General features: G+C 38.8%; 1 protein-coding gene across 3 annotated transcripts in view; it reads right to left on the reverse strand.

The window, feature by feature from the left end:
- The window catches only part of SUMF1 (sulfatase modifying factor 1), a 94,023-nt gene that overhangs the window by 3,438 nt on the left and 63,493 nt on the right, over positions 1-27,092 (reverse strand). For 2 of the 3 annotated variants that reach the window (XM_087431373.1, XM_004442409.2), the window contains one exon: positions 6,655-6,714. In XM_087431373.1, the coding sequence (XP_087287499.1) occupies positions 6,655-6,714 (60 nt within the window). Of the gene's footprint in view, positions 1-5,155; positions 5,427-6,654; positions 6,715-27,092 lie in introns of those variants that run through there. The other variant, XM_087431372.1, reaches the window with a different exon arrangement.

Raw genomic sequence — 27,092 nt, forward strand, 5'->3', positions numbered from 1 at the left:
AGAACTTGGCTGGAGTGGGATTTACATGATTATGGCAGTGGTTCTCTGACTTGAATGCACATAAGAATAGCCTGGAGAGCTTGCTTAATACATATTTCTAGGCCACACCTAGAGATTCTGATTCAGGAAGTCTGGCATGGGGTCCAAGAATATGCATTTCAAACAAGCTTCCCGGTGCTGCTGATGCTATGGACCCATGGGCCACACTTTGAAAAGCAATGATTTATAGGATTTTAAAAAAAGGAAAGAAGGCATGTTAAGTTGAGAAAGCAGTGACATCAGAGACATGAAAGTGGAAAAATTCAGGCAATTAAGAGGACAGCAAGACCACAGCATGATCGTGTCAGAGCATGGTTTATTTATTCATTAAATAGTTGAGAGCTTACAGCACGTTAGATGCCATTCTAGGCAAGAGGGATACAAGACAGACAAGGTACCTGTTATCAGGGAGCTTACATTCAACAGGGAGGAGTCAGACAATAAATAAACTGATAAATTCAAGATTGTTTCTAGTAATGGTCAGCTTGGAAGAAAATAAAATAGGGACTGAGGACTGAGCGTGACTAGGTGACCACTTTAGATAGGGTGGCCTGGGAAGGCCTCTTGGGAGGCGATATGTGAGCTGAGTTGCCCAAAGATTTGGAGAATGAGAATTCCAGGCAAAAGAATGACTGGTACAAAGATGGTTAATGATAAGAAGCAGGAAAGGTGGGTGGATAAATAGGATGAAGTCACATTACCGGCTGTTTTAGCAGAAAGAGGAGTTTGGGCTTGATACAAATGGAAATCGCGACAAACAAACATTTTGCTAATTTGCCCACCAGAAAGGGCAAAATCCAAGACTCATTAGCTATTTAACCTCAGGCAAAGCCTTTGCTGAATCTGTTGCCTCATGGATAAAATGGGGCTATTAATGGAATAATGTTAAAATGCTTCACCTTACCTTTACATAAAAAAGTAAAGCACTAGACACGTGGAAGGCATTATAACTGTTAATTTATAATGAACATAACACTCTTAATTACAGAAACTAACTTTGCCTGTCTTATCTGACCTCTTTGGGTTAACCTGCTTCCTCACTAAAACAAAAGCATTAACCAGCTTCTCCACAGGTCTTAGAGATATACATTTGCTACATAAATGGGAAAGTTATTTGCTATACAAATGGGAAAGTTGAGGGATATCTCTGGAGATAAGGCGTAGGACTGGGGTCTTTGTTGAATGGCATATTTCTATAGGCAACTTACCTTTCAAATTATATAATAAACTATTTTAAAATAAGATGTTGTTCATACGCCACAAAACACAGGCTGTAACAACTCTGAGGAACTGTGCCTGCTCAGAGCACTGTGTTCAGAAGGATTCTGAGGCTGTGACAAGATAGTAGAAAAGAAATCCATGATGCACAAGAGATTTTTACCATGGCCACATCTGAAGACCTTGATACATACAAAATAATTCCATTTGGGGAAGAAAAAAATAAAAGTGCACCAAAAAGTCTGGTAGAATACTATCAATAGTTTTCTTTAGGAAGCAGGATGAATGATTTTTATTTTCATTTTTATATTTATTATTTATTTTCTAATTTTTATGCAATGAAAATGTTTTGTTTGTATAACAAAAAAGCTTAAAGTCAGTGGCAACAAAAAAGCCAGTCCTTTATTAGATCATAGCAGTCCCTAAAACCTTTCATTAACCCAAATGACTATGAAGAACCAAACCCTAAAAAGCAAGTCTCACTACAAGTTAGTGTTGAGAGATCAGGACCATCATATGAGAAAACAGTCAATTCACATCATCATTCTGTTTCAAACGCACTCATTCCCTTAGCAAACATTTATTAATAAGTAGTTCATTTTAAATTCCAAAATGGGCAACTAATGGAACACATAATTAAAGAGGTAAATGGCCTGATTATAAATGTCCTCATTACTCTTTCTTTTTTTCCAACTCTACTTTTAGCACCAAAAATGGTTATTAATGATGTTAGGTCTTTGAGTGGCTGAAATATGGGTCATTCTATTAATTAAGAACAGAGGTAGTGGGAAGGACCTGTTTTAGCCCTATTTCATCAAAATGGCTAATTAATGTGTGAAACTGATCTCAATATCTGTGCTAAGAAAGTGATCCTGGACTCAAGAACAATCTATTTAAGATAATGACTTACCAGCCTTGGGGCTTTGAAGTCAAGCGGGGCAGCAATATAGTTTCTATGAGAGGAAGGCTTTTAGGGATAAAGGGAAGTTTTAAGGTAAATGTAGTTCATTATAAACAAAACTATTACAGAAAATCACACAGCAGAACTCAGGTGTCTCAATTTCTCATCTGTTGCTCTTGCCACCGACACTAGCTCAACTCCTTTTGCTAGCAATCCAAGTGTAAAATGGCGTGAGGGTGAGGATTTCCTCAATGTTGTGAGTTGGGCTAAAGACCTCATAGGGATTAATCTAACAATATTCAACAACAACTAATATTTCTTGAGTATTTACTATGTGAACAATTCTAAGAACTTCACATGTATTAATTCACTTAATTCTCCCAATAGTCCTATGAAGTAGGTATTATTAGTATCTGTATTGTATAGACGAGGAAAAATTGAGGCACAGGGATGCTAATAGTGTGCCTAAGGTCACATGGCTTATAAATGGTGCATCCAGGATTACAGCCTTTTCAATCCCATTCCAGAGTCTGTGCTCTTAACCCAACGCCAAGTTGCCTCATAGTTTCTCTTTCTGCGCCATCATCTCCTCATTGAAGCTATACTTTGTATGGACTTTCAAAAAGTTATGAATAATGATCAGAGTTTACTTTAGTCATGCAAATTGGCCCTGGCCCATGATCAAAAGTCCATCTTCTAAGCAAGGTGATTTTTTTCAAAATTAATTATAACATTATTCTTTCTTCCTATTGGTTTTCTTTCTTTTATCGATTTTCATCTATGCCATAAGAATCATTTCCAGGATTCTGCCTATCTAGTTAGGAGTTCATTAGTTGGTCCCTTATTCAAAAGGGAAGAAGAGGGAAAAACAATCTAATTATAATAAAGATGATGGTTAAGGATGATAGTGTTAGCAGCAATTGACTTTGACTGAGTCTTTACCACGAGCCAGACAGTGTACCAAGTGCTTATATATACTGGTTCATTCATTCCTCAGAAGAACCTTAGAGTAGGTACAATTATGATATGCATTTTACAAATGTGAAAACTAAGGCTTAGAAAGATTAAGTAATTTGCCCAAGGTCATAGACTAGCAAAGAGCAGTTACAGAACTCCAACTCAGATCTGATTCCAGAGTCCACATCTTCATAATGTAGTTACAGCTGCCACTCTTGATCTTGTGGAAAAGATAAGCATTCTGAAAGTAATTCACAACCAATGCTGTGCTATTTTCCTGATCTCAGCAAAATAACCAGACTAATGTTAAAGATCTACATCATCTACAATTAACTTGATCAACATCCTGGAGCTGCTGTTTTTCTCTGGAAAATCCTGTGTTTTCTACTCAGTTTTGTCACTCTGCTATTCCCTCTTCTAGAATATTCTATCACTCTGAGCCTAACTAAATTAAAATTTATCCTTCAGGTAGACTGGGAATAATTCAAGATGCGTAATACAAACTCTGAATCAACCACTAAAATTTTAAAACAAAAAGCTATAGCTAATAAACCAAAGAAGAGAAAATGGAGTGATAAAAAATACTTAATCCAAAAGAAGTCCAAAAAAGAGAGAAAAAGAAACAAAGAATAGATGACACAAAGAGAAAAAAAAAGTATCAAGATAGCAAATTTAAACCCAACCATATCAACAATCACATTACATGGTGTCAACAGCCATTAAAAAGGCAGATATTATACCAGTAAATTCAATAACTCTGATGAAATGGATAAATTCCTTGAAAGACACAAACTCCCAGAGCTTAATCAAGAAGAAATACATAATCTGCACAGCCCTGCAGCTATTAACTAAATTAAATTTATGGTTACAACTCTAGGCACCAAATAGTTTCCCTTGGGGAATTCTATCAAATATTTAAGGAAGAACAAATGCTAATTCTACACAAACTCTTTCATAAAATTCCACGAGGGGATATTTCCCAATTCAATCTATGAAGCCAGCAATACCCTGATATCAAAACCAGACAAGTAAACAACAGATCAATACCCATCATGAATATAGATGCAAAAGTGCTCAACACTTTTAGCAAATCAAATCCAAAATATATAAAAAGGATAATACATCACAACTAAGTGGACATATTTCAGGAATGCAAGGCTTAACATTTGAAAATTGAACATCAGTGAATGTAATTCACCATATTACAGACTGAAAAAGAAAAACCATATAAACATCTCAATAGATGCAGAAAAAGCATCTGGCAAAATCCATATCCATTGCTGATAAAAATTCTCAAAAAGCTAGGAATAGAAGGAAACTTCCTCAAGCTGATAAAGAGTATCTTTGGAAACACTACAGCTAACATCATACTTAAGTTTTAAAAGTTGAATGTTCATCCCCTAAGATCAAAAATGAGATGGGGGGCTGGCGCGGTGGCATAGTGGTTAGGTTCACGCACTCTGCTTCAGCAGCGAACCCAGGGTTCACCAATTCGGATCCTGGGTGTAGATGTGTACACCGCTCGTCAAGCCATGCTGGGGTGGTGTCCAACATAGAACAACTAGAAGGATGTACAACTATGACATACAGCTATCTACTGGGGCTTTGGGGAGAAAAAAGGAGGAAGACTGGCAACAGATGTTAGCTCAGGGCCAATCTTCCTCAAAAAAAAAAAAAGAGGTAGGAATTTACTCACCACTTCTATTCACCACTATATTGGAGGTTCTAGCCAATGCAATATAGCAAGAAAAAGTAATAAATGGCATCCAGATTAAAAAAAAATAAGTAAAATTGTCTATATTCAAAGATGATATGACCACCCATGTAGAAAATCCAATAGAATCTACAAAAACATTACTAGAATAGATGAATTTAACAAGGTTGCAGGATACAAAATAAATATACAAAAACCAACTGTACTATACAAAGGTATTTATTAACAACATCTATTACATTAACAGACATTTTAAAAGAATAAATTGGGAAGCTTATGAAAATACAGATTAAAAATAAGCAAAAAATATGAAATGTTATTAAAGTAGACACATTCATATGCATGGCACTGGGATATTTTAGTGTTCATGCTTAAAATGATTTTCACAACTTTCATTTTCTCCATTTATTCTTAAGGAAAAAATCTTCTGGTCCTCAATTCTTAATTCCCAATTAGGAAAAGTATCATATGTCAGAGACATAACTGGTGGCAATTAGGGTTTCGAGATTCATCTGTTTTTCATAGAAGTCTGGTTCCCCAGCAACAGGATTCAGATATACATGTAATAACAGCTTGAATTAGACAAATAATCTAGAACTAAAAACAGATATGTATATGAACTTCTAAATGTATTGGGGTGACCTGGGGCAATGTTTTTAATTCAAAATTAAAATTAGAATTTTAAAGATAACTTTGTCTACATCTTGTTATAAATGTAGGTGTAAAGCATAAAGTGAACTCAATTCTATGAAGTTCCACCTAAATCAATGGAGTGGATTAAAAATTCTAAGAAATGCAGAAGGCACACACATTACAACCTCACACATATACATAATCTGAAGAGATTCTCTTTAGGCCAGTGGTTCCCAAAGTTTGCTGTATGTTATCATCACCTTGAGAGCTTTAAAATCCTGATGCCCAGGTCACACTCCAGAAAAATCAAATCAGAATGAGGCAAGTGGGGAAACAGGCATCAGTAGTTTTTATAGCTCCCAGACAATTCTAATGTACAATAATGTTTGAGAACCACTGTTTTAGGGCAAAGTTTGACAATGTCTCCATTATCAAATTAGTAACTTAACTTGGAGCCATTATAGGTCATTTTAGGTCTCTAACTGCCTGGAATGAGTGAATCACCATGCGAGCTTCTTGCAATAACAATCTGCAAAATGCCATCTTCGTATAGTGATAGAAAGACAGAAGCTGAAGTGCTGGAGACACTAAAAATACATGATTTGAAGAAAAAAGGGAGAGAAGTGGTATTCGATTTCCAAATTCCTTATAAAGGTTACTCAGGAAACCACTGAGTCACTCTGACTAACCAAAAACAGCCAGTTCTGATACTGAAATCATAGCCCAAAGAGCAGAAACACTCTCTGAGATTGATGCTTATTTCACAAAGCACATACTTTATACCTAGAACACTTGGAATGTTTCTATTAAGGTTATAACTCTCTCCTTAATCTCAACAGAGAACCCAGAAATTTACAGGAGTCTCAAATAAATTAAGAGTGTGCTTCCAGACTTACACACTGGAAAAGTATATAGCCCACCCTTATTCATGAAACATAAAAGGTTTCTCAAAGGGGCAAGATTCAACAGGTGGAATTTGGTTGACAACAGGTCACTCACAACCTCTGCTTCTTGTCCCACTTTTCCCATGCCTGTGCCCAAACTTGAGATGATTATCCTACTTTTTTTCTGTCTTTGATGGGGATAGGTAAGTATTAGCAGAAGTGGATGGGACATTTTTGGGCTATTGTTTATAATAGATCCATAAACCTGCTATTAGAACAAAAAATCAGAGTTTAGTGACATGACTTACCTTATGGCACATATAGGATCCACCTTTCTTCACCCGGTCTTTGCCAGAAGGGGGGCCTTTCTACGGATAAAGGGAAGAGAACTCATTAGTCCAGAGAACACAGCTGCCCTTCACACAGTGGGAGAGAGTCCAGTTTAATCCAATCAGCTCTCTCATGGTTGCCTAAACCCTCCACATGCATTTCTGCCCCTGGGCCTTGTACCTGCATCCATGCACCCTCCCAAATGCCTACCTCTCCAAATCCTACCCATCCTCTAGGGTCCAGCTCAAGTTCCCACTCTTTGGTGAAATCTTCGTGACTACCATAAGCAATCCCGCCTCTAAGCCCCTAAAACATTTCTTGCCTAGATGACTAATAAGATGCTTGGCAGCATCTCTTACATCACCTTCTCATGCTGATATGCAAATTTATCCTGTGTTATAATTGGCTTGCTCGACTAGACTGGCAAGCCTCTTTGAATTATGTTTTTATAATCCTCCTGTGCAACACCTAAAAAATCCTTTGCTGACTGAATGAATTTGCTTTGTATGTTTTTAAAAAATTTTTATGTCAGGTTTATTGAGGTATAATTTACATACAGTAACCCTTTTAACATTATTAATCCTTTTTAAATGCATACTTCTGATGACTTTTGACAAATGTAGAGTCATGTAACCACTACCACAATCAAGATACAGAACATAGTTTATCTTTTTCAAAAAGATTTATATAGTGCTTACTATGAACCAAGCACGGTTCTAAGTACTTTGCAAATAATTAACTTGTAATCTCTGTAACAACTTGTGAGGCAGGTTAAGCAAGTGGCAGAATGAGGATTCATACCCAGGCAGCCTGGCTCCCGAGTCTACCGTGCTCCCAGTTTAGAGACCAGGAGTGCAGGAAATTGGATAGTGCCTAAAAGGAGGCAAGAAGGAAAAGTGGCTACCGCTGTAATGAGAACTGGAGCCAGAAACAGCAGCCAAGAGGCAAGACTATTTCTTCTAGGGAGGGTTTTGGATAAAAGTACAATGGAAATGAACATCTTAAAGCCTTAGCTGCCAGGATAAGAGCCACAACATCAGGTAAGCCATGCAAAGAGCATCTGAGAGGTACCAATAAACTCCCACAAACCAGAACCATATCAGAGAAGCCTGAGAGGGATAAGGATTTTTTGCTTTTCCTTTGTCATGTAAAAAGACAATCATACAGCTGTGTTCTTTGTTTACTGAAAACAATAGAAGGTTGGGCAATGCCCCTCCTATCTTAGTTTTCCCTTTTCTTGTCAACCACCTATTGTCAAGGGCCCAGACAGAAATGGCAGAAGTTAAAAGAACCATGTTTTCTCCAAGCATGGCTAACACAGTGATTTGCAACTGTCAACAATGTGGGCAGAAGTTCATGTTTTCTTCCAAGCTTTCCCAGGTTCTTAGAACCGTCACAGACCAAGCCATTGGCTATTCTTCATTCCACTGCAGGGCCATAGTATTTCCATGGCCTTAATGCTTAATGTTACACTAATAAACTTAGACTGATTATAAACAGGCAAGCTGTAAATGTGAAAAGCTACATGTGAAAATAATGACTAACAGCACAGCTTTCTTCCTAGGAATATCTGGAATCTGACAGACATTGCATCAGAATTTGTTGGGTGAGTTTATTATTCAATAAAAGTAAGACAATCACCAAGAACCCACTGAAGCATAAGTGAAAGCACTTATAACTGTGTAGCTATCCCATACAAAGGCCACTCTCTCCTACATTAAATTTCTTGCTTGAGAATTCTTGTATTACACTGCTTCAGGTGGTTCTCTGTGTGCTGTGTTACAATGTACCAAAAGACAGTTTAAATGCTGATTAAAGTCTCTCCTACTATCTGCTATCATGCAAGATTAAATTCTTTTGTCAAGTTAGATCTAAGAACAAGAAGGAGCTGATTTGCCAATGGAAGGAGTGAGAATAAAATAGTTCCCTTTCATCACCATCTCCAACGAACTAAGTCTGCAATTAATAAATATGACACTCATCAGAGTGACACAAGCACTAATAAGAGTCAATCCATGCTGATACAACCACAGCAGTTACTACAGTCCTCAATGTAGGTGACTGCTTAGCTGCTTCTCATAAGTAAAACTAGTTTTGCTTGAAAACAACATGAGGTGGGATTAGCTACAACTGTTTGAAATGCTTGCCAGTTTGCCAAAAAACAGAAAAATTACTAGGAGGGTGTTGTGGGTTGAATAGTGTCCCCCCAAAATTCATGTTCACTCAGAGCCACAGAATGTGACCTGATTTGGAAAGAGGGAGTTTGCAGATCTGTAATTTTTGTAATTAGTTAAGATGAGGTCATACTGGACTATAGTGAGCCCTAAAGCCAATGCCTAGTGTCTTTATAAGAGGAGAGGACAAGGAAACACACACACGGAGAAGGCCATGTGACGATGAAGGAAAAGACTGGAGTGATGCAGCTATAAGCCAAAGAATGCCAAGGATTCCTGGGAGTTGCCAGAAGCTAGGAAGAGGCAAGGAAAGATTTTCCCCCAGAGACACTAGAGGGAGAATAGCCCTGCCAGAATCTTGATCTCAGACTTCTAGCCTCCGCAACTGTGAGAGAATAAATTTCTGTTCTTTCAAGCCGCCGAGTTTGTGGTAATTTGTTAAGGCAGCCCTAGGAAACTAACAGAAGGGAGAAATGTTTCTATTTCTATTTGTTAAAGAAAGGATCAATAATCAAAGCTAATATTGCCTCTCATGATCAAGTTTGTTACTGCAGGTTAAAACAACTTAAGTAGCTACCGTCAGTAGTGTTCGAATATCTACCTCATCTTTCTGCCGATACCCCTCACAAGAAGAGAGGCGAAAGTGTCCCCCCCCCACCACCACCAGTGCTCAAGAGTCTAACTAAAAACACACACTGAGCATAGGGACTCCGCCCAGAAACAGGCAAGAACCCACATGAATGTTGTCTCCAAAGGTACTACCACCCAAATCTGCTCTACTCCCCAGACACCAAAATACTAACAGGTCTCTAATGCTTGGATGATTGCAAGAAACAGCAAAAAACACAAGTTTCTAAATGTCAGCCCCAGTAATCTCAAAAGGCCGAGGCGCAGCTGAAGTTCTCAGGAAAAGAGATGAAGAAGCAATGCTCTGAGTGTTAGTGCAGGGAAATATACCCTCATTTAAAATACCTGGGAAGGCATAAAAGTCTTAAACAACGAAGCAAATCCACAGTAGATGCCACAAAACCACTCACCAGCAAGACTGGCTTGCTGAACGACGAATATGCCTGCAGGAAGAGGGGTGACCAACCTGCCCAGGGCTGCCAGGACACTTTCACAGGGGTATCAACAATGACATTCTGTGTAGTCAAGAGAGACACTTTCCTTTCCCTCCTTGTCATACCCAACACAATGACAAGGAAAGCACAAGAAGGGACAGAGAGTATGACAAATTTTCATCAATCAGCAAAGAGTCAAAAGCACTACTTTTAAACATGTTACTTGATGCAATCCATAGTGTGGAACGCTCAGCAGCCATTAAAAAGAATGAAGCATGTTAAAAAAATATGAAGCACTTCTGCATGAGTATATTGTACTATCATTTTCACTTAGAAAATAACATAGAATCAAGTATTTTTTCTGATTTTCTTATACATTGTGTACTGATGGGGAGTTGGTTACCTGGAGGGAGTGTCTGCCCCTGGGGGACACAGGGGGTGCCATACAGCGCAGAGCCCAAAAAAAGCCACACGGGCTACTTTCCGCCAGCTGCGCCCTCACCCATATCTTTTCATTTTCATTCAGTTCAATGTATTGTTTTATTTACCTTGGGACTTCCCTTGTGACTCATGGATGATTTAGAATTGTGTTGTCTAGTTCCCAAGTGTTCGGAGATTTTCCTATTTTATTTCTGTTATTGACTTCTAGTTTGATTCCATTGTGGTTGGAGAACACACTCTGTATGATTTCAAATTTTAAAAATTTGTTGAGGTTTATTTGATGGTTCAGGACATGGTCTATCTTGGTATATGTTCCATAAGTACTTGAAAAGAATGGGTATCTGCTGTTGTAGGGCAGAGTGTTCTAGAAATGTCAATTAGATCCTGTTGGTTGATGGTATCGTTGAGTTCTTCTATATCCTTGCTGATTTTCTACCTAATTGTACTATCAATTGTTGAGAAAAGGATGTTAAAGTCTTCAACTACAATTGCAAATTGGTCTGTTTCTCCTTTCAGTTTTATTAGTTTTTGCTTCGTATGTTTTAGCTCCATTCACTGCGGCATACACATTTAGTATTACCATGTCCTCTTGGTGGATTAAGCTTTTATCATTAAAGAACGTTCTTCCCAGACTCTGGTAATTTTCTTTGCTTTGAAGTCTACTTTATATGATATTAATACAGCCATTCCTGCTTTCCTTTGATTAATGTTTGCATAATATATCTTTTTCCATCATTTTGTTTTCAACCCACTTATATCATTATATTTGAATTGAGTTTTTTGTAGACAGCATATACTTAGATTATTTTTAATCCACTCTGCTAATCTTTTAATTGACATATTTACACCATGTACTTTTAATGAAATTATTGATATCTTAGGGCTTAAGTCTGTCATTTTATTTTTTGTTTTCTGTCTGTTCTCTATGATTTTTGTTTCTGTTTTCTTTTTCCTGCCTTCCTGTGGGTTACCTGAACTTGTTTTTAAGAAATTTGTTTTTATTTACCTATAGTGCTTTTGAGTGCATCTCTTTATACAGCATTTTTAGTGGTTGCTCTAGGTATTTATATATATAAAACTGTGATAAGATATAAAATTTATCAATCTACTGGTGTTATTTTACCAGTTCCAGTGAAGCATAGAAAACTTATCTCCCTTTAGCCTCCCCTGTTTATAATATAATTATACTAAATATTTCCTCTGAATACATTTAGAACCACATCAGACAATGTTATAATTTCTGCTTTAACCATCAAACAAAATTTAGAAAACACTAGAGAAGGGAAACCTATGGCACATACCCATATTTTCCTTACGGTGTTCTTTCTTTCCATTGTGATGTTCAAAGGTTCTTCTTTAATAATTTCCTTTCTGTTTAGGGAACTTTCTCTAGCCATTCTTTTAGGATAGATCTGCTGGTGACAAATTCTCTTAGTTTTCCTTCATTTGAGAATTTCTTGATTTCCTCTTATTTCTGAAAGATATTTCACTGGGTAAAGGATTCTGGGCTGGCAGTTCTACACTTGAAAAATATAGTACCATTTCTTCCAGCCTTTATGTTCTCTGATGAGAAATCCACTGTCATTCACATTGGGTTTTTTTTCCCCGTAGGTAAGGTGTCATTGTTCTCTGGCTGCTTTCAAGATTTTTCTGTCTTTAATTTTCAGCAGTTTAATTATGATGTGTCTTGATGTGGATTTCTTTGGGATGATCCTATACTGGGTTTGCTTGGCTTCTTGAACCTACAGATTTTAGTTTCTTCCCAAATTTGGGAAGTTCTCAGCCATTATTTCTTTGAGTACTTTTCAGCCCCACCTCTTTCTCCTCTCCTCCAGGATTCCCATAACCCAAACGCTAGATCTTTTGTTATAGTCATATACATCCCTGAAGCTCTATTCATTCATTCATTCATTCATTTTCCATTTTCTCTCTGTTCAGATTGGGTAATTTCTTTTGTTCTAGTTTCTGGTTCATTGATTTTTTTCCCCCTCTGTCCCTTACATTCTGCTGTTGAACCCATTCACAAAGCTTTTACTTGGTTATTCTATTTTTCAGTTCTAAAATTTGCATTTAGTTCTCATTTATAGCTTCTATTTCTTTTATGAAGCTTGCTATTTTTTTTTTCATTTGTTTCAAGCCTCTTTCACAAGTTTCAAGGTTCATAGTTCCTCACTCAAGTATTTTTATCACAGCTACTTTAAAATTTCTGGCAGATAATTCTAACACCTGTCATCTCAGTCTTAGCATCTATTGATTATCCTTTTTCATTTAGTTTGGTATCTTCATCATTCTTGGTATGATGAGTGATTATTCAACTAAAATCTGGATACACTTTTATTATGTTACAAGACTCTGGATCTTTTTTAAACATCCTGTTTTAGCCGACTTTCTCTGACACCACACTGGCAGGGGAAGGGAGGGAGCCATCTCATTACTGCCTGGTGGAAGTAGAAGTTCAGCTTCCCCACTCAGCCTCCATTGACACCTCAGGAGGGACTCTTGTTTCTTATTGCTGGATGGAGTTGAGAGTTTCAGCTCCCTACACAGTCTCCACTTAGACCATGATTAGGGTGGCCTCATTATTGCTGGGCAATGATGAAAGGCCTGGTTCCCTACTTACTCTACTCTGACACCACCCTGGCAGAGATATCATGGCACCTCAATACAGACTCATGAGGTTGCAAGTCTAGGCTCCCCATTTGGCCCTTGCAGGCATGAGTGGGGATACAGGTTTTCCTGTATTGTTTCCTGTGGTGTTTGAACGGAGTAGAGGGGTTACTGACTCAAAGTTTTTTGTATTGTTAGACTGCCCCTTTCCTACTTGCTCCTTTAGCTAGTCAGAGCGGGGTTCTCTTGGGACTTTTTTTTGTCTACATCCATTGGCATTTCTGGGTTGGTGGCTTCTTCAGCTCCAAGTCTGGGATATATGGGGACAAAAAGAAAGTCCATGGAATTCACCACCACGTCATTCCTAAGGTCCCAAGGTCTGCAGCTACTCTGCCTTCTTTTCATTTTTCAGTATCTTCTTATGTTTCTTTTGTGTGTAGTGTCCAGAGTTTTAGCGGTAGTTAGTGGGAGAAATAGGGAAATGTACATTTACTCCATTTTCCCAGAACCAGAAGTCAAACCTCCTTCACCTTCATTTTTGAAGGATAGTTTTGCTGGATATAGAATTCTTACTTGATAGTTGTTTGAGGTTTTGTTTTTTCAGCACTTTGAATATATCTCTCCACAATCTTCTGGCTTCTATTTTTTCTTATGAGAAATCAGCCATTAATCACATTGTTGTTGCCCTATATATGATGAGTTCTTTTTCTCTCGCTGCTTTGAATATTTTCTCTTTGTTTTTCAAGAGTGTGACTATGATTTGTCTAGGTGGATTTCTCTTTGTGTTCATCCTAAAGTTCAATGAACTTCTTGGATCTGTAGATAATTTTCATCAAGTTTGGAAAGTATTTAGATCATTTCTTCAAAAATGTTTTGTCCCTTTCTCTCTCTCCTCTCCATCTGGGATTCCCATTATACATGTGTTGGAACTATGTTGAGACATCTGATATTGTCACACAGGGCTCTGTTGATTTTTCTCCAAATTTTTTTCCTCTCTGTTCTTTGGTTTGGAAATTTTCTCTTGATTTACCTTCAAGTTCACTGATTCTTTCATTTCTAATCTGCTACTGACTTCATCCATAAAACTTTTTATTTCAGTTATTATAGTTTCCGATTCTGGAAATTGTACTTGGTTCTTTATTTATCATTTTCATTTGTCTGTTGTGATTCTCTAATTGTTGACTCACATCATATTTTCTAATTCTTCAAATATATTTTCCTTTAGTTCTTTAAATATAATTACAATAGCTGCTTTTAGGTCTTTGTTAAATCCAACATCTGGGCCTACTCAGAGTCAGTTTCTCTTTAACTAACCTTTGTCCTTAGTATGGGTGATGCTTTCCTATTAGTTTGCATGCTTATTACTTTTTAGGTGAAAACTAGACATTTAAACTACATATAACACATACACACACACATACATATATACACATATATATCTCATTATATCATGCATGCACACACACACATATATATAAAATAGCAACTTTACAGTCATTGTGTAAGGTCAAATCTCTAATAAATTCCTTAATACACACACACACACACACACACACACGCACGCACACTAGTTCTACTTAGTAGTTCTACTTCTGATTGAACCATGACTGAGTTAATAGCTCTTGAAGCTGAGTTACGGGTACATTCTCTCAACTCTTACTAATTAGCATTTCCCTAACAAAATCCTAAAAAAATAACATATATTTACATAACAACATATTTACATATACTAGTATAAGTATAGACTCTCTTTATGAAAGGAGTCACTAAAGAACTATTAACAATGTTGCCTGAAGAGAAAAGAAAGAAGGGGTTGGAAGACAAGGGTAGACTTTTTGTACCTTTTGAAATTCACATTCATGACCTACCTATTCATTTTTCTAACAAAAAAAAAGGAACACATTCAGTGCAATAAAAACTAAAATGCTCTGGCATGTAGAGGCTCTGCTTCAGCGACATTCAGAGATAACACTGCTTATTAAAGCTTAAAAGCATCTTTTATTTTGTGTACACTACCTCCTCATTATAATCAATTCTTACTACTAAATAGCACAATACATTTTTCAAAGCAGGAAATAAGAGCCTCTGAAAAAGGATTAACCACCACATCGTAGACTTTCCTTTTTATACCCATCATCCCTTTAAGAATCAAGCAAGTGAGGTATCACTCCACTGGTATTCAGAAGCAGGCTTACTATTAGCCTTTCAGCTACTGTCAGAGTGTGTACAGGTTTGGAAAGATTATTTGGTTTAAAATTATTAAGACTATTCCTTTTAACCCTAAAGGGAATCAGAGCTAAAGAGAAAAGGTGTCTTAGATGACAAGATCCAGGTTGTTTGAAATTAGAAGATGCCTTTGAGATCAGCTAATCCAGAAGGTGATCTGCAGCTTCTCTGGACCCCACCTGAGCTCTTTGGATCTAAGAAAATAGAAATAAGATCTCTTGAACTTTTGCCAAGATTTCAAAGAGACAAAAATACCTCATACATTTATCTATGAAAAAGCTGCTCTGGCTAAGCAAATTAGACGTTTTTTAGGCCCTAGTCCTTCCTACCTTATTAACATCATTCCTCAACATCACCTTCTACCATCAAGCCCCAGGACAATGAATTTCTCGTGTCCCTTCAATGAGACACTTGATTCTCTCTGCCTAACACGCCCACCCCCACTGTTCGATAAACTCTTCTTCATCTTGCAAGATCCACTTTGACTGTTATCTCTTAATGAAGAGCATGGGCTCTGGAGTCAGATTACCTGCCTGGGTTCAAATCATGGCTCTGACACTGACTGGAGACTGGTCTATTAGGTAACCCCTCTATGTCCCAGGTTCCTCTCCCGTAAAATGGAGAGAATAATAGTACCTACTTCATTGGATTGACGTGGAGATTAAATTAAATCATGCATATAAAGCACTTAGCAAGTAATAAACAATAAATGTGCAGTTGTCATTATTATTATTTTTTTTTGGCGAGGAAGATTCACACTGAGCTAACATCCGTTGCCAATCTTCCTCTTTTTCTTTTTTTGCTTGAGGAAGATTAGCTCTGAGCTAACATCTGTGCCAATCTTCCCAATCTTCCTCTATTTTGTATGTGCGATGCCTCCACAGCATGGCTGATGAGTGGAGCAGGACCGCGCCCAGGATCCTAACCCGCAACCCGGGCCGCTGAAGCAGAGTGCACAGAACTTTAACCACTCAGCCACGGGGCTGGCTCCTGTGCATTGTTATTGTTGTTACTACACAGTACTAGCTCAAGACTAATTCAGGTTTCCCAAAGATGCTCATAAACTTAATAATCTAGGTGGTACATAACTTCCAAAATTCCAAAACCACAGAGATCACTTGACCCAGTTTTTCTAAGGACAAACACCCAAAGGGAGTCCAAGTTATAATAAAATAGCTGACATGTTAATAACCCTGTAGAAGGAAGACAGACTACTGTATATTGCAATGAAATTCACATAGCTAGTCACAGCATGCAGAGGCTGTCACCACAGCATCAGACTTAGCAGAACATGAACATTTTTAATGTAAAACCAGCACAAAAACATTCTGGGGGCCATAGAAAGAGTGGAGTGAACGTCACCTCAAGAAGCTTTTAAAAGTCTGAAAATGTGATTTGCCTTTGCACTACTTTCTCTCCCCTTGGCTGGTCCAAATGAACCACAAACACCTGAGGAGAAAACTGAAATTCATTATTTTCAATTTGACAATGGCAGCTAGCCGTTATTTAATAACATTTCTGAGAAGACCCAGCAATCCTATGAATATCTTAAAGTGTTTTAAATATTGTTTTCATTTGCAGATTAGATACTGCTTAAGACCAACCAATGATAACAATAACAGCTTTGAAAAAGCAATGGACACCCAATCAAAGGAGTGAATTAGGGAAGGTCCCATCTATTCCTCAGTGAGCCTTCCTCCATTTCATTACAGTCTACCCAGCTGCTCAAACCAGAATCCTGAGGAGTAATTCTCCATTTCTCCCTCTCCCTCACCCCCACATCCAGCTGGTCTGATTAGCTCTACCTCCAAAGCTGATCTCTCTTTGAGATCCTCTTTGACCCCCATCATCATCTCCATGGTAACCACCCTGGTCCAAACCACCGTTTCTCACCTGGACTGCTACAATAGCCTCCTAATAGGTCTTGCAGCTTCCAGAACGGTACCTAGTAGCACAATAATATTTGTAGAATAGATAAAAAGACTACGATATTGTGAAAGAAGCCAAACAAAGGAGAGTACATATTATATGATTCCATTTATCTCAACTCTAAAAAACACAAACTAGTCTATTGTGCTAGAAAGCAGACTAGTAGTTGCTTGGGTATGGGAGGCAATGGGGCAGGATGGAGGGATTACCAAGGGGCACAGGGAAACTTTTGGGTGATGTATATGTTCACTATCTAGATTGTGGTCGTTTCATGGATATGTGTGTGTATGTATATATTGGATCCGCTTATATATATATATGATCAGTTTATATACATATATATCAATCATTTATATAATATATAATTTTATCAAATTTATATATACAATTTGATATACGTTTATATATAGAAACTGATCAAACTGTACACTTTAGATATGTGCAATTCATTGTATGCCAATTGTACCATAATAAAGCTGTGCTTCAAATAATCCAGGGGAGGAAGGGGAGCAGGGATGAGTGGGTAGAAATATACATGAAAACAAGATTAGCCAGGAGTTGATAATTATTAAAGCTGGGTTCTAAGGACATGGGAGTTTAATATACTATTCTCTCTACTTTTGCTTATTTGAAATGTCCCATAATAAAAACAATTTTTAAGTTAAAGGATAGAAAATCATAAACCAGGATAAACTAAAAGAAGAAAAACAACTATGGCTTCCAGAGCTAGGAGTCAAAGAATTCCTTAGAAGTTCAAGTGCCGGGGAATGTGGAGTTTAAAAGGACAGATTTTATTCTCCACTCTATAACCCTGAGAAGCATGTATGTTCCTATAAGAGCTAAGTCACCCTTGCCCTGGTTGGCTAAAAGCTGGGCTCTCTTGCACACCTGACTTCTAGTCAAGTCTTCAAACTGTCAGATTACCCAGGCTCCCACAGGCATGGGCCCGGCAGCCTGAAGTTTAGGATAAAAGAGAAAAGGTCTTGTTGCCCATTGAAGCACTTCCTGCATGCTGAAGCAGCACCCTTGTTGAATCACCAGGTTCTATAGCAATAGGCAGCTCAGAAACACACAAATAGGAGCAACGTCTTTATCTTCTTTTTCTTCAAGCCTCTGCTCATGTGTCTCCTAAAAGGAGTCTCATTTCAATCATCTTAACCATTTTTAAGGAAAGGAACTCTCTGCCTACATTTGTTTAGAGCGTACTAACTCTTGTCATCTCATTTGGTCCTCACAATAACCTGGGGAAGCAGGAAGTATCATTACCCACATTTTAAGGATGAGGAATACTGAAACTCAAAGAGATGAAAGAAATGGAGTGCCTAAGGTCACACAGCTAGTAAGTGAGAAAGCCAGGAGTCAAGGTCCACCCACCTCTGTGCCTGTCCAGCTGACTATCTTCTAGGCTTAGCAGCAACTCAGACCAGGGTGCATATGTGACAAAAAGTCAAAATCCAACAATTCATTTTTTTTACCCAATGTCAAACATGACAAAGGATTTTAAGAGTGGGTAGATGAAACCATTACTTCAAATAAAGCATTTTCAAGTCTGTGTAATTTTATTTATCCCCTAGCACAAGAACCAACAAAGAAGAAACTGTAATTAGCTTTAGACATCGCATGAGGAGAGAAAAAGAAAGGTGACGCCCAAAGAAAGGTCAAAGAAAGAAAACTAGAGATCAAATTGGAAAGAACAGCACATTAAACACACAAACCAAATTAACAACCACTGCAGAATTTTCTCTGTAAAACCAGCACGCCCTGTGTGGTGATTACCCTGTTAGTGAAATGAATGAAAACAGTCATTTCCTCCACGCTACTTGTTTCACCCACGCTAGGTTAAAAAAGAAGAGAATTTTCAAAACTGTATTAAACTTGCTCACACTGGGATAGTTTTCCATTTTCCAATAAAATATGTCACTTTCATAGCCCGATGTCTACAGTAACAATTCTTGCTTTGAGGGTAATGCATAAAACCAGGTATTTAAAACACCGATTCTAGTTGTAGCAGCTAATGTTTACTAGGCACATATTATAATCGGGTATGGTTTTTAATGTTTTTAATCTGTAAAACGATCCTTTGACGTAGGTTCTATTAGTGGTAGGGCAACCATATAATTTATTGTCCAAATAAGGATGCTTTGGGGAGTGAAAGGGGAGCTATTAACAATTGTACCAGGCACAGGCATAAACTAGGCATGTTTGGGCACCCAATCATTAGCCCCATGTTGCAAACGGAGAATTAAGGAACAGAAAGGTTAAATAGCCTGTCGATGGTCACACAGCTAGTAAGCGGAGGAGGCAGGGTTCAAGCCCCAGGCCATCTGACTCCAGGCTCACACTCAGCCACTCTGCCATGAGCCCCTTGTGAGCTGATATAGTATCATATTTTTTAAATAAATCATTCCACTATTCCAGCTTGAAGTGCACAAACTTTTCTGTATTTCACAAGTTTACTGCAAGAAAATGGCTAAAACCCAAGGAGAACTGTGAGTCAAGAATTCATATTTTTTAAAAATAAAGACATTCATTAGCTTTTGAACAGAGCTGAAATATGTCCCTTGTTAGATGTGCTTCTCCTAATGTACTTCTCTCAGCATATGGCATGGCTTATTTCACTTAGGAATAAATATACATTTAAAGTAGCAACACCTACCAGTTAAACAGACATCCATACTTAGACTGGTACCACAGATGCCTTTAGTGGTTTCACTGGCTCAAACCCCACTAGGTTTCTGGGTCTCTCAACCTCATACCATGGAAGCAACTGTTCCATTTCATAGACCTGCTTTGTAAAGTCTCATCTTCCCTTGTGTATTACTGGAATGGTTTTCAAAAACCTCCAACGAAAAATTATGCCCTAGAAATAAAGTGATAAGTAGGCAGTTCAACATTTTCCTTCCATTACAAAATAAACTGTAGGTGCAATAAAACCTCAATGAGCCACCATGTCAGGTAGGTAGACAGTGTTTTTGTATATATACAAGACTGCTTGTATACATGCTTTTTGAGGTAATACAATATTGGTGTATTTCACATTATCCTGTTTCTTGAGTCCCTCAGTGACATCACCGTCCTTTGACTTCCAGTTCTTTCTGCTCTTCCCTCAGACACTGCAAGGCTTACTTCACCACTCCATTTAGTGTCTCTGTCAAGTGACACTTCACCAGACAGGCTGAAAAAATCACGCCCTCCCTCTACCCACCATCACTCTCTCTCCTCTTACCCCACATGTCCCCTTCTTCCTAGCTGTGGTATCACAAAATAAATATTTGGTCTTTGTCCCTGGTGCCTAGTACAGAGCTCCTGAAACCCTTGGAATCTGCTAGGTGAGGAGTGCCTTTCTTTTGTGGCTATTCCTGAGTCTTATCCTTTATAATTAACCATTAATCAGAGGTAAAGTGCTTTCCTGAGTTCTGTGAGTTGTTCTAGAAAATTACCAAACCTGAGGAAGGGATCATGAGAACCCTCAAATTTGTAGTCTGCTGGGCAGAAGTGTGGCTAGCCTGGATAACCCATTTGCAGCTGGCATCTGAAATGGGGGCAATCTTGTAGGACTGAGCCCTTAATCTGTGGTGTCTGTGCTAACTCCGGGAATTAGTACTAAAACTGGACTGAATTGTTGGACACCCAGTGGGTGTTGGACAACTGGAGAATTGGTAGGGAAAAATGACACGTATTTGGTGTCAGAAAAAATCACACATTTGGTGTCACAATAGTGCCATAAAAAAATGAAATACACTAGCACTTACCACCTCGTGACAAATTACAGATTTATTTCTTTCTCCCGCTAGAAGGCAGACCTGTCACGGACTTTGTTCACTGCTTTATCATTGGAGCCTTAAATAGTGTCTGAGATTAAAGATGTCAATAACTATTTGCTGAATTAGTGGAAGATCACCCTGCACTTCAGTTTGTGTGTAATGACTCTTGGCCAGAGAGTAGAGATTCAGCAAAGAAAGGGGGAGAAGGTTAGAAAGAAGAGAAAGATGGGAGAGGCCCCTGTGGTACAATGGAAAATATATATTTGATCTTTGTACAGGTTCCTATTACATAGCTCCCAAAACTCTTAGAATCTCTGGAGTGATGAGTGTCCTCTGTGTGCTAATAAGATGACTGGTAGTTGAAGGTCCCTAGATAGCTTCAGGACGGAGCCTGGTCAACCAGAAAGACCAAGGCATTATTAGCGCTGGAACTTTCAGCTCCACCCTGACCTCCAGGGAGGGGAGAGGGGCTGGTGACTGGAGTTAATCATCAATGGCTAGTGATTTAATCAATCATACCTATGTAAGGAAACGTCCATTAAAAAATCCTAAATGTTGAATTCGGAGAGGTTCAGAGTTGGCAAACACATCCATGTGCCAGGAGGGTGGTGCACCCCAACCTCATGAGGACAGAGCTCCTGTTCTTGAGACTCTTCTGAACCTTGCCCTATGTACCTCCTCATCTGGCTGTTCATTTGTATCCTTTATAATAAACCAGTGATAGTAAGTAAAGTGTCTTCCTGAGTTCTGTGAGCTGTTCTGGCAAATTACTGAAACTGAAAGGGGAGTTGTGGAAACTCCTGACTTTGTAGCCAACTCGGACAAAAGTGTGGGTACCCTAGGCACCCAATACTTTGACTGGCATTTGAAGTGGGGGCAGTCTTGTGGGACTGAGCCCTTAAACCTGTGAAGTCGGACGCTAACTCCGGGTGGTTAGTATTAGAATTGAACTGAACTCTAGGATACCCAGTTGATGTCCAGAGCGTTGGAGAGTTGGTTGTTGGTGTGGAAAAAACCCACACATTTGGTGTCAGAAGTACTGTAAGTAAAAACAGTTCAGCTCGTTTATGATTCATCAATATAAAAGCACAAAATAAAAAGTCCTGGGCTGGGGCCGGCCCAGTGGCGCAGCGGTTAAGTGAGCGCACTCCACTTCAGCGGCCCAAGTGTTCGCAGATTCAGATCCCAGGCACGCACTGATGTACCACTTGTCAAGTCATGCTGTGGCGGCATCCCATATAAAGCAGAGGAAGATGGGCACGGATGTTAGCCCAGGGCCAATCTTCCTCAGCAAAAAAGAGGAGGAGTAGCATCGGATGTTAGCTCAAGGCTGATCTTCCTCATACACCAAAAAAAAGATTTAAAAAAAAAAAAAAAAAGTCCTGGGCTTAAGACAGACTGAGAGTAGAAAATATCAGTGAAAACACTGCAGAGACTCAACAGGATGAGCCAAGCCAGGGAGCATCACCCAGGAGCCACCACACAGGCCAGGAATGTAGGAGAACCAGCATCTAGTTCGGGCTCTGTCACTTTACTCTTGGCCTCAGTTTCCCCACTTGTGAAATGCAGGTGCTGCACTAGAGACTTTACGAGGCCCTTCCTTCACCATCACTCAACAAGAGGTGGTGGACACATCACCAGATCCTTCCACCTTGAAGCTTCTCCATCTCAATCACTTCAGTTCCTCCAGGGATCCTTTTCATAGTTCCTTGCCAAGACGGGAGACAAGCAACCATAACTTTCTTTCAGGTGCCTCATTCAAGGACCTCAACTTTTCTTTAATTGTGGTGAAATACACATAACATAAAACTTACCATCTTAACCATTATTTTTTTGGTGAGGAATATTGGCCATGAGCTAACACCCGTTGCCAATCTTCCTCCTTTTGCTGAGGAAGATGGGCCCTGAGCTAACATCTGTGCCCATCTTCCTCCATTTTGTATATGGACGCCACCACAGCACGGCTTGATGAGCGGTGCATAGGTTCACGCCAGGGACCCGAACCCGCGAACCCCAGGCCACAGAAGTGGAGTGCGCAAACTTAACCACTACACCACCAGGCTGGCCCCCAACCATTTTTAAGTATACAGTTCGGTGGCATTAAGTACATTCAAATTGTTGTGCAATCACCATCACCACCCATCTCCAGCACTCTTGTCATCTTGCAAAACTGAAACTCTAGCCATTAAAAACTCATCACTCTCCCATCTCCATAGCTACTGACAACCACATTCTACTTTCTATCTCTATGAATTTGATGGCTCTGGGTACCTCATATAAGTGGAATCATACAGTATTTGTCTTTTTGTGACTGGCTTATTTCACTTCATATAATGTCCTCAAGGTTCATCCATGTTGTCATATATATCAGAATTTTCCTCCTTTTTAAGGCTGAATAATATACTATTGTATGTATATACCACATTTTCATTATCCATTCATCCATCAATGGACACTTGGGTTGCTTCCACCTTTTGGCTGTTGTGAATAATGCTGCTACGAACACGGGTGTACAAATATCTCTTCAAGACCCTGCTTTCATTCTTTTGAGTATATACCCAGACGTAGAATTGCTGGATCATATAGTTTTTTTTTTGTTTTTTGTTTTTTTTGTGAGGAAGATCAGCCCTGTGCTAACATCTGCCAATCCTCTTCTTTTTTTGCTGAGGAAGACTGGCCCTGGGCTAACATCTGTCAATCCCCCTCTTTTTTTGCTGAGGAAGACTGGCCCTGTGCTAACATCAGTGCCCATCTTCCTCCACTTTATATGGGACACCGCCACAGCATGGCTTGCCAAGCAGTGCGTCAGTGCGCGCCCAGGATCCGAACCGGCGAACCCTGGGCCAGCGCAGCAGAGCGCGCGCACTGAACCGCTTGCGCCACCGGGCCGCCCCCCATATAGTTTTATTTTTAACATTCTGAAGAACCACTATGCTGTTTTCCATAGCAGCTGCACCATTTTATATTCCCACCTACAGTGCACAAAAGTTCCAATTTCTCCACATCCTTACCAACATTGTTATTTTATTTTTTTAAATAGTAGCCATCCTGGTAGGTATGAGGTGGCCAAGGGCCTCAACTTTAGAACCATTCTATCCAACCTCCAGGCAAGAAGGAGAGAGAGGGGAAAAAGCAGTGAGGTCCAGGAAAATGGTAATACTCTAACCTATACAATGATAGACACATATGAACTATTTAAGAGGCATGGACTATAATAATTGTGAAAATAAATGGTAGTTTTTCAATACAAGGCCATGAAACATCTAGGTGCTGAAAACTAGTCAACCTGAACACAGAAGAAGCAAGCATTAAGAGAAAATAAGTAGCACGTTGGATTTCTGCAACAAAGAACTAACTTTCTCATCATCTGCTAATAGCTGTATACTGCTTAATGGAATTTGTCGTCAAATAATGCAGATGGTTCTTTAATTTCAGAAAGCTTAATATGCTAATGTACAACACAAAAGAACATTCACGGTCTATCCAATCCTGGATGGATTAGTTCTAAAGCATAGAGAAATCAGTTGGTTTCATCCTAAACAATGGGTGGTATATAGCAGCAGCATCCTAAAGAAAGGATGGTCCTTTCATCCTAAAGAAACTTCTGGGTCAACTCAAACCAAGCCACCAACATCGCAGGGTCTAGACCACATTTGCTAAAAGGTTTCCTCCTGACTCAATCACTTCCATCTCTCAGAATAACGGTGTAAAACTGTTCAGTTCTGCTTGCAAAGCCAGGTATGGCTCTAAGCATTGCCTGAAGTGAGAAAAATAAACACAGTTTAGTCTTCCTAAGGATTTCATTTATCACATTCTCCTATACTCACAAACTTCTGTGTTCTTCAGTGACAACTCATTAGCAAGATATAAGACAGTAAAGCAATTAGATTATACCAAATGGAATTTTTAGTTAAACATTACTTTCAAAGAATACTTAAAGACTTCCATGATTTTATTTTGGATGTTCTCAAAGTGGACAAGTGCTAAGTGCCCAATTCTGTAAGTTCTGCTGCTTCATTAGAAGCAGTATTCATAACTGCATGCTACCTTTCCACATCCCTAAAAAGGTCCAGAATAGATGTCTTCCACGGATTAGATTTCAGAATGAGATGTCATTTCATAGCTTGCTAACTTACTGTATTTAAATTTTCATTACACATAAAACATAGTAGTCATAATTAAGATTTATCAAATGCTTACTACATACCAGCCACTACACTAAACATTTTCTTTGTGGCATCTCACTGAACCCTCTCAATAACTCCACAAAGGATACTACTATTTCCTCACTCAGAAATGAGGAGGCTCAGTGAGAGTTTAAGTGACTTGCCCCAAGTTATTCAGCTAGTAGGTAGCTGAGCTAGGAAACCAGGTCTAACTCCAAAACTGCATGCTTTCAACCATCATGCTATACTTCCTCCTGACATATAATTAAATACATATATATGTACATGTAACTAGGTGTATTTGCTTAATTCCTTATCATCCGCGAGCTCCACGAGGGCAAGGGGATCATGTCTTTTCTGGGATTCCCAGAACCCAGCGCACAAGTCTGGCATTCAGCAGACTGCCAGTAAATTTTGCTGAATGGATAAAAGTATGTACTTACATAGAAATCACATGTGTAGATATGTATATACCTATATTATAAATGTGTCCACATATCCACATGAAAAAAATCCCCAGAATAACCTGGTAAAAAAGATGATTAAATTGTTCTATTTTTCTCTTCTCAATAACATGGTTTTATTTCCAGATCCTTAGGGAAGGAACAAATGAGTCACACTATGGCATAGGGAGTCACGAAAGGTAAGGCTATGGAAATGGAAAATGATACCACATTACTTTAAATTAATTAATAAATCATATGTTAGGTACAAAAATCTGTAATTTTTAAGAACAATTTAGTGGAAATAAGAGATTACGAAGGTAAGAAGGACAGGAAACTGTTTTAAAATCTCAAGATATAAAAAACCATAAGCATAATTCACTGCCACTCCCTTGCTTTTGGAAGAAGCCACGGGATGACACAGCAATTCACATCTCTTATATTATCTTTCATATTTATAACACTTCCCGAAATTCCTGACTTAATGTTTGTGATAAAATACTACAAGGAAGTAAGTAGCCTTTCACATTTTGTATTTCGAATAACATCTGGAGTCCACTAAATACTGTACAAGTCTCGAGATCAGAAGACCTGGGATTTAATCTTGACTCTGCAAACCAAATTCAAAATCTGGGGCAAAGTCAAAACCTCTCTCCACTCCAAGAATTATCATGAGAAATGACACTAAGACCATATGCCTCCTTTTGCACAATCAGGAATAATTTGAGGATATGAGAAATAAAAAGAGAGAGAGAGACAGAGAGAAAGCACTTTGAGCTCTTCAAGGGGAAAAGAAAAACCTATAAATGTAAAGTATAAGCACTTTGACTTGACTTCTCACAAAAGCACTAGGCAGTCTGGGGTAAAGCCAGAGCTCTTACACAAGGATGCAAGGTCTGAGACATCTCTCTTCTTTAGTAACCCAAAACACATTTTATACTAATAATCTAGAAAGCTAGAGTGGAGAAGGGCTTGGGGGACCATCTTCAAGTTGACAGAGACCACGCTTTTTTTTCCCAAACAATTTTTAATGATTCCACCTCTGATTTAGGAATGCTGTGAGAAAACCGTTTATGAATATGACTGTTGTATGTGAAAAATTGTAAAGAAGAAGTGTAAACTATTGTGTGTGTCAGAAAATACATATATGTTAAGTTAGCCTTTGCTGACTACCAAGGGTGATGAGATAGAGGCCTTAGGTGAAAATGTTAAGCATCAATTAGGGGCTGAGATATTAGAGGAATGTTGGGGGATTAATTGCAATACCAAGAAAAAACAAAACACTGTCCAGGGAAGCCCCAGAATATGAAGAAGATAGGAAGGGAGGCCCCTACATGTGGAAGACAGGGTGCCACACCTGGTGGAAAGGGTCTGGTCCTGGATGCACTGCCTAAGCTTCTGGCTGTCAATTTATACCTCAAACCACACCAAGACAGGAGATAAAAACCTCAAGCAACTGACGCATAATGGTGGCCTACTTCCACCCAGAAGTTGGCGAGCACCCCTCCTCTGCCGAGAAAAGCTGCTCAGACCTGGCCTGTCAGCTGTGGACCCCAAAAAATAAGGGAGCCAAGTGACAATAAACTCTGCAAGCCCTCCCACCCT

The sequence above is a fragment of the Ceratotherium simum genome, chromosome 5 (genome assembly GCF_057802395.1).
Source record: "Ceratotherium simum simum isolate JZ-2026a chromosome 5, ASM5780239v1, whole genome shotgun sequence".
NCBI lineage: Eukaryota > Metazoa > Chordata > Mammalia > Perissodactyla > Rhinocerotidae > Ceratotherium > Ceratotherium simum.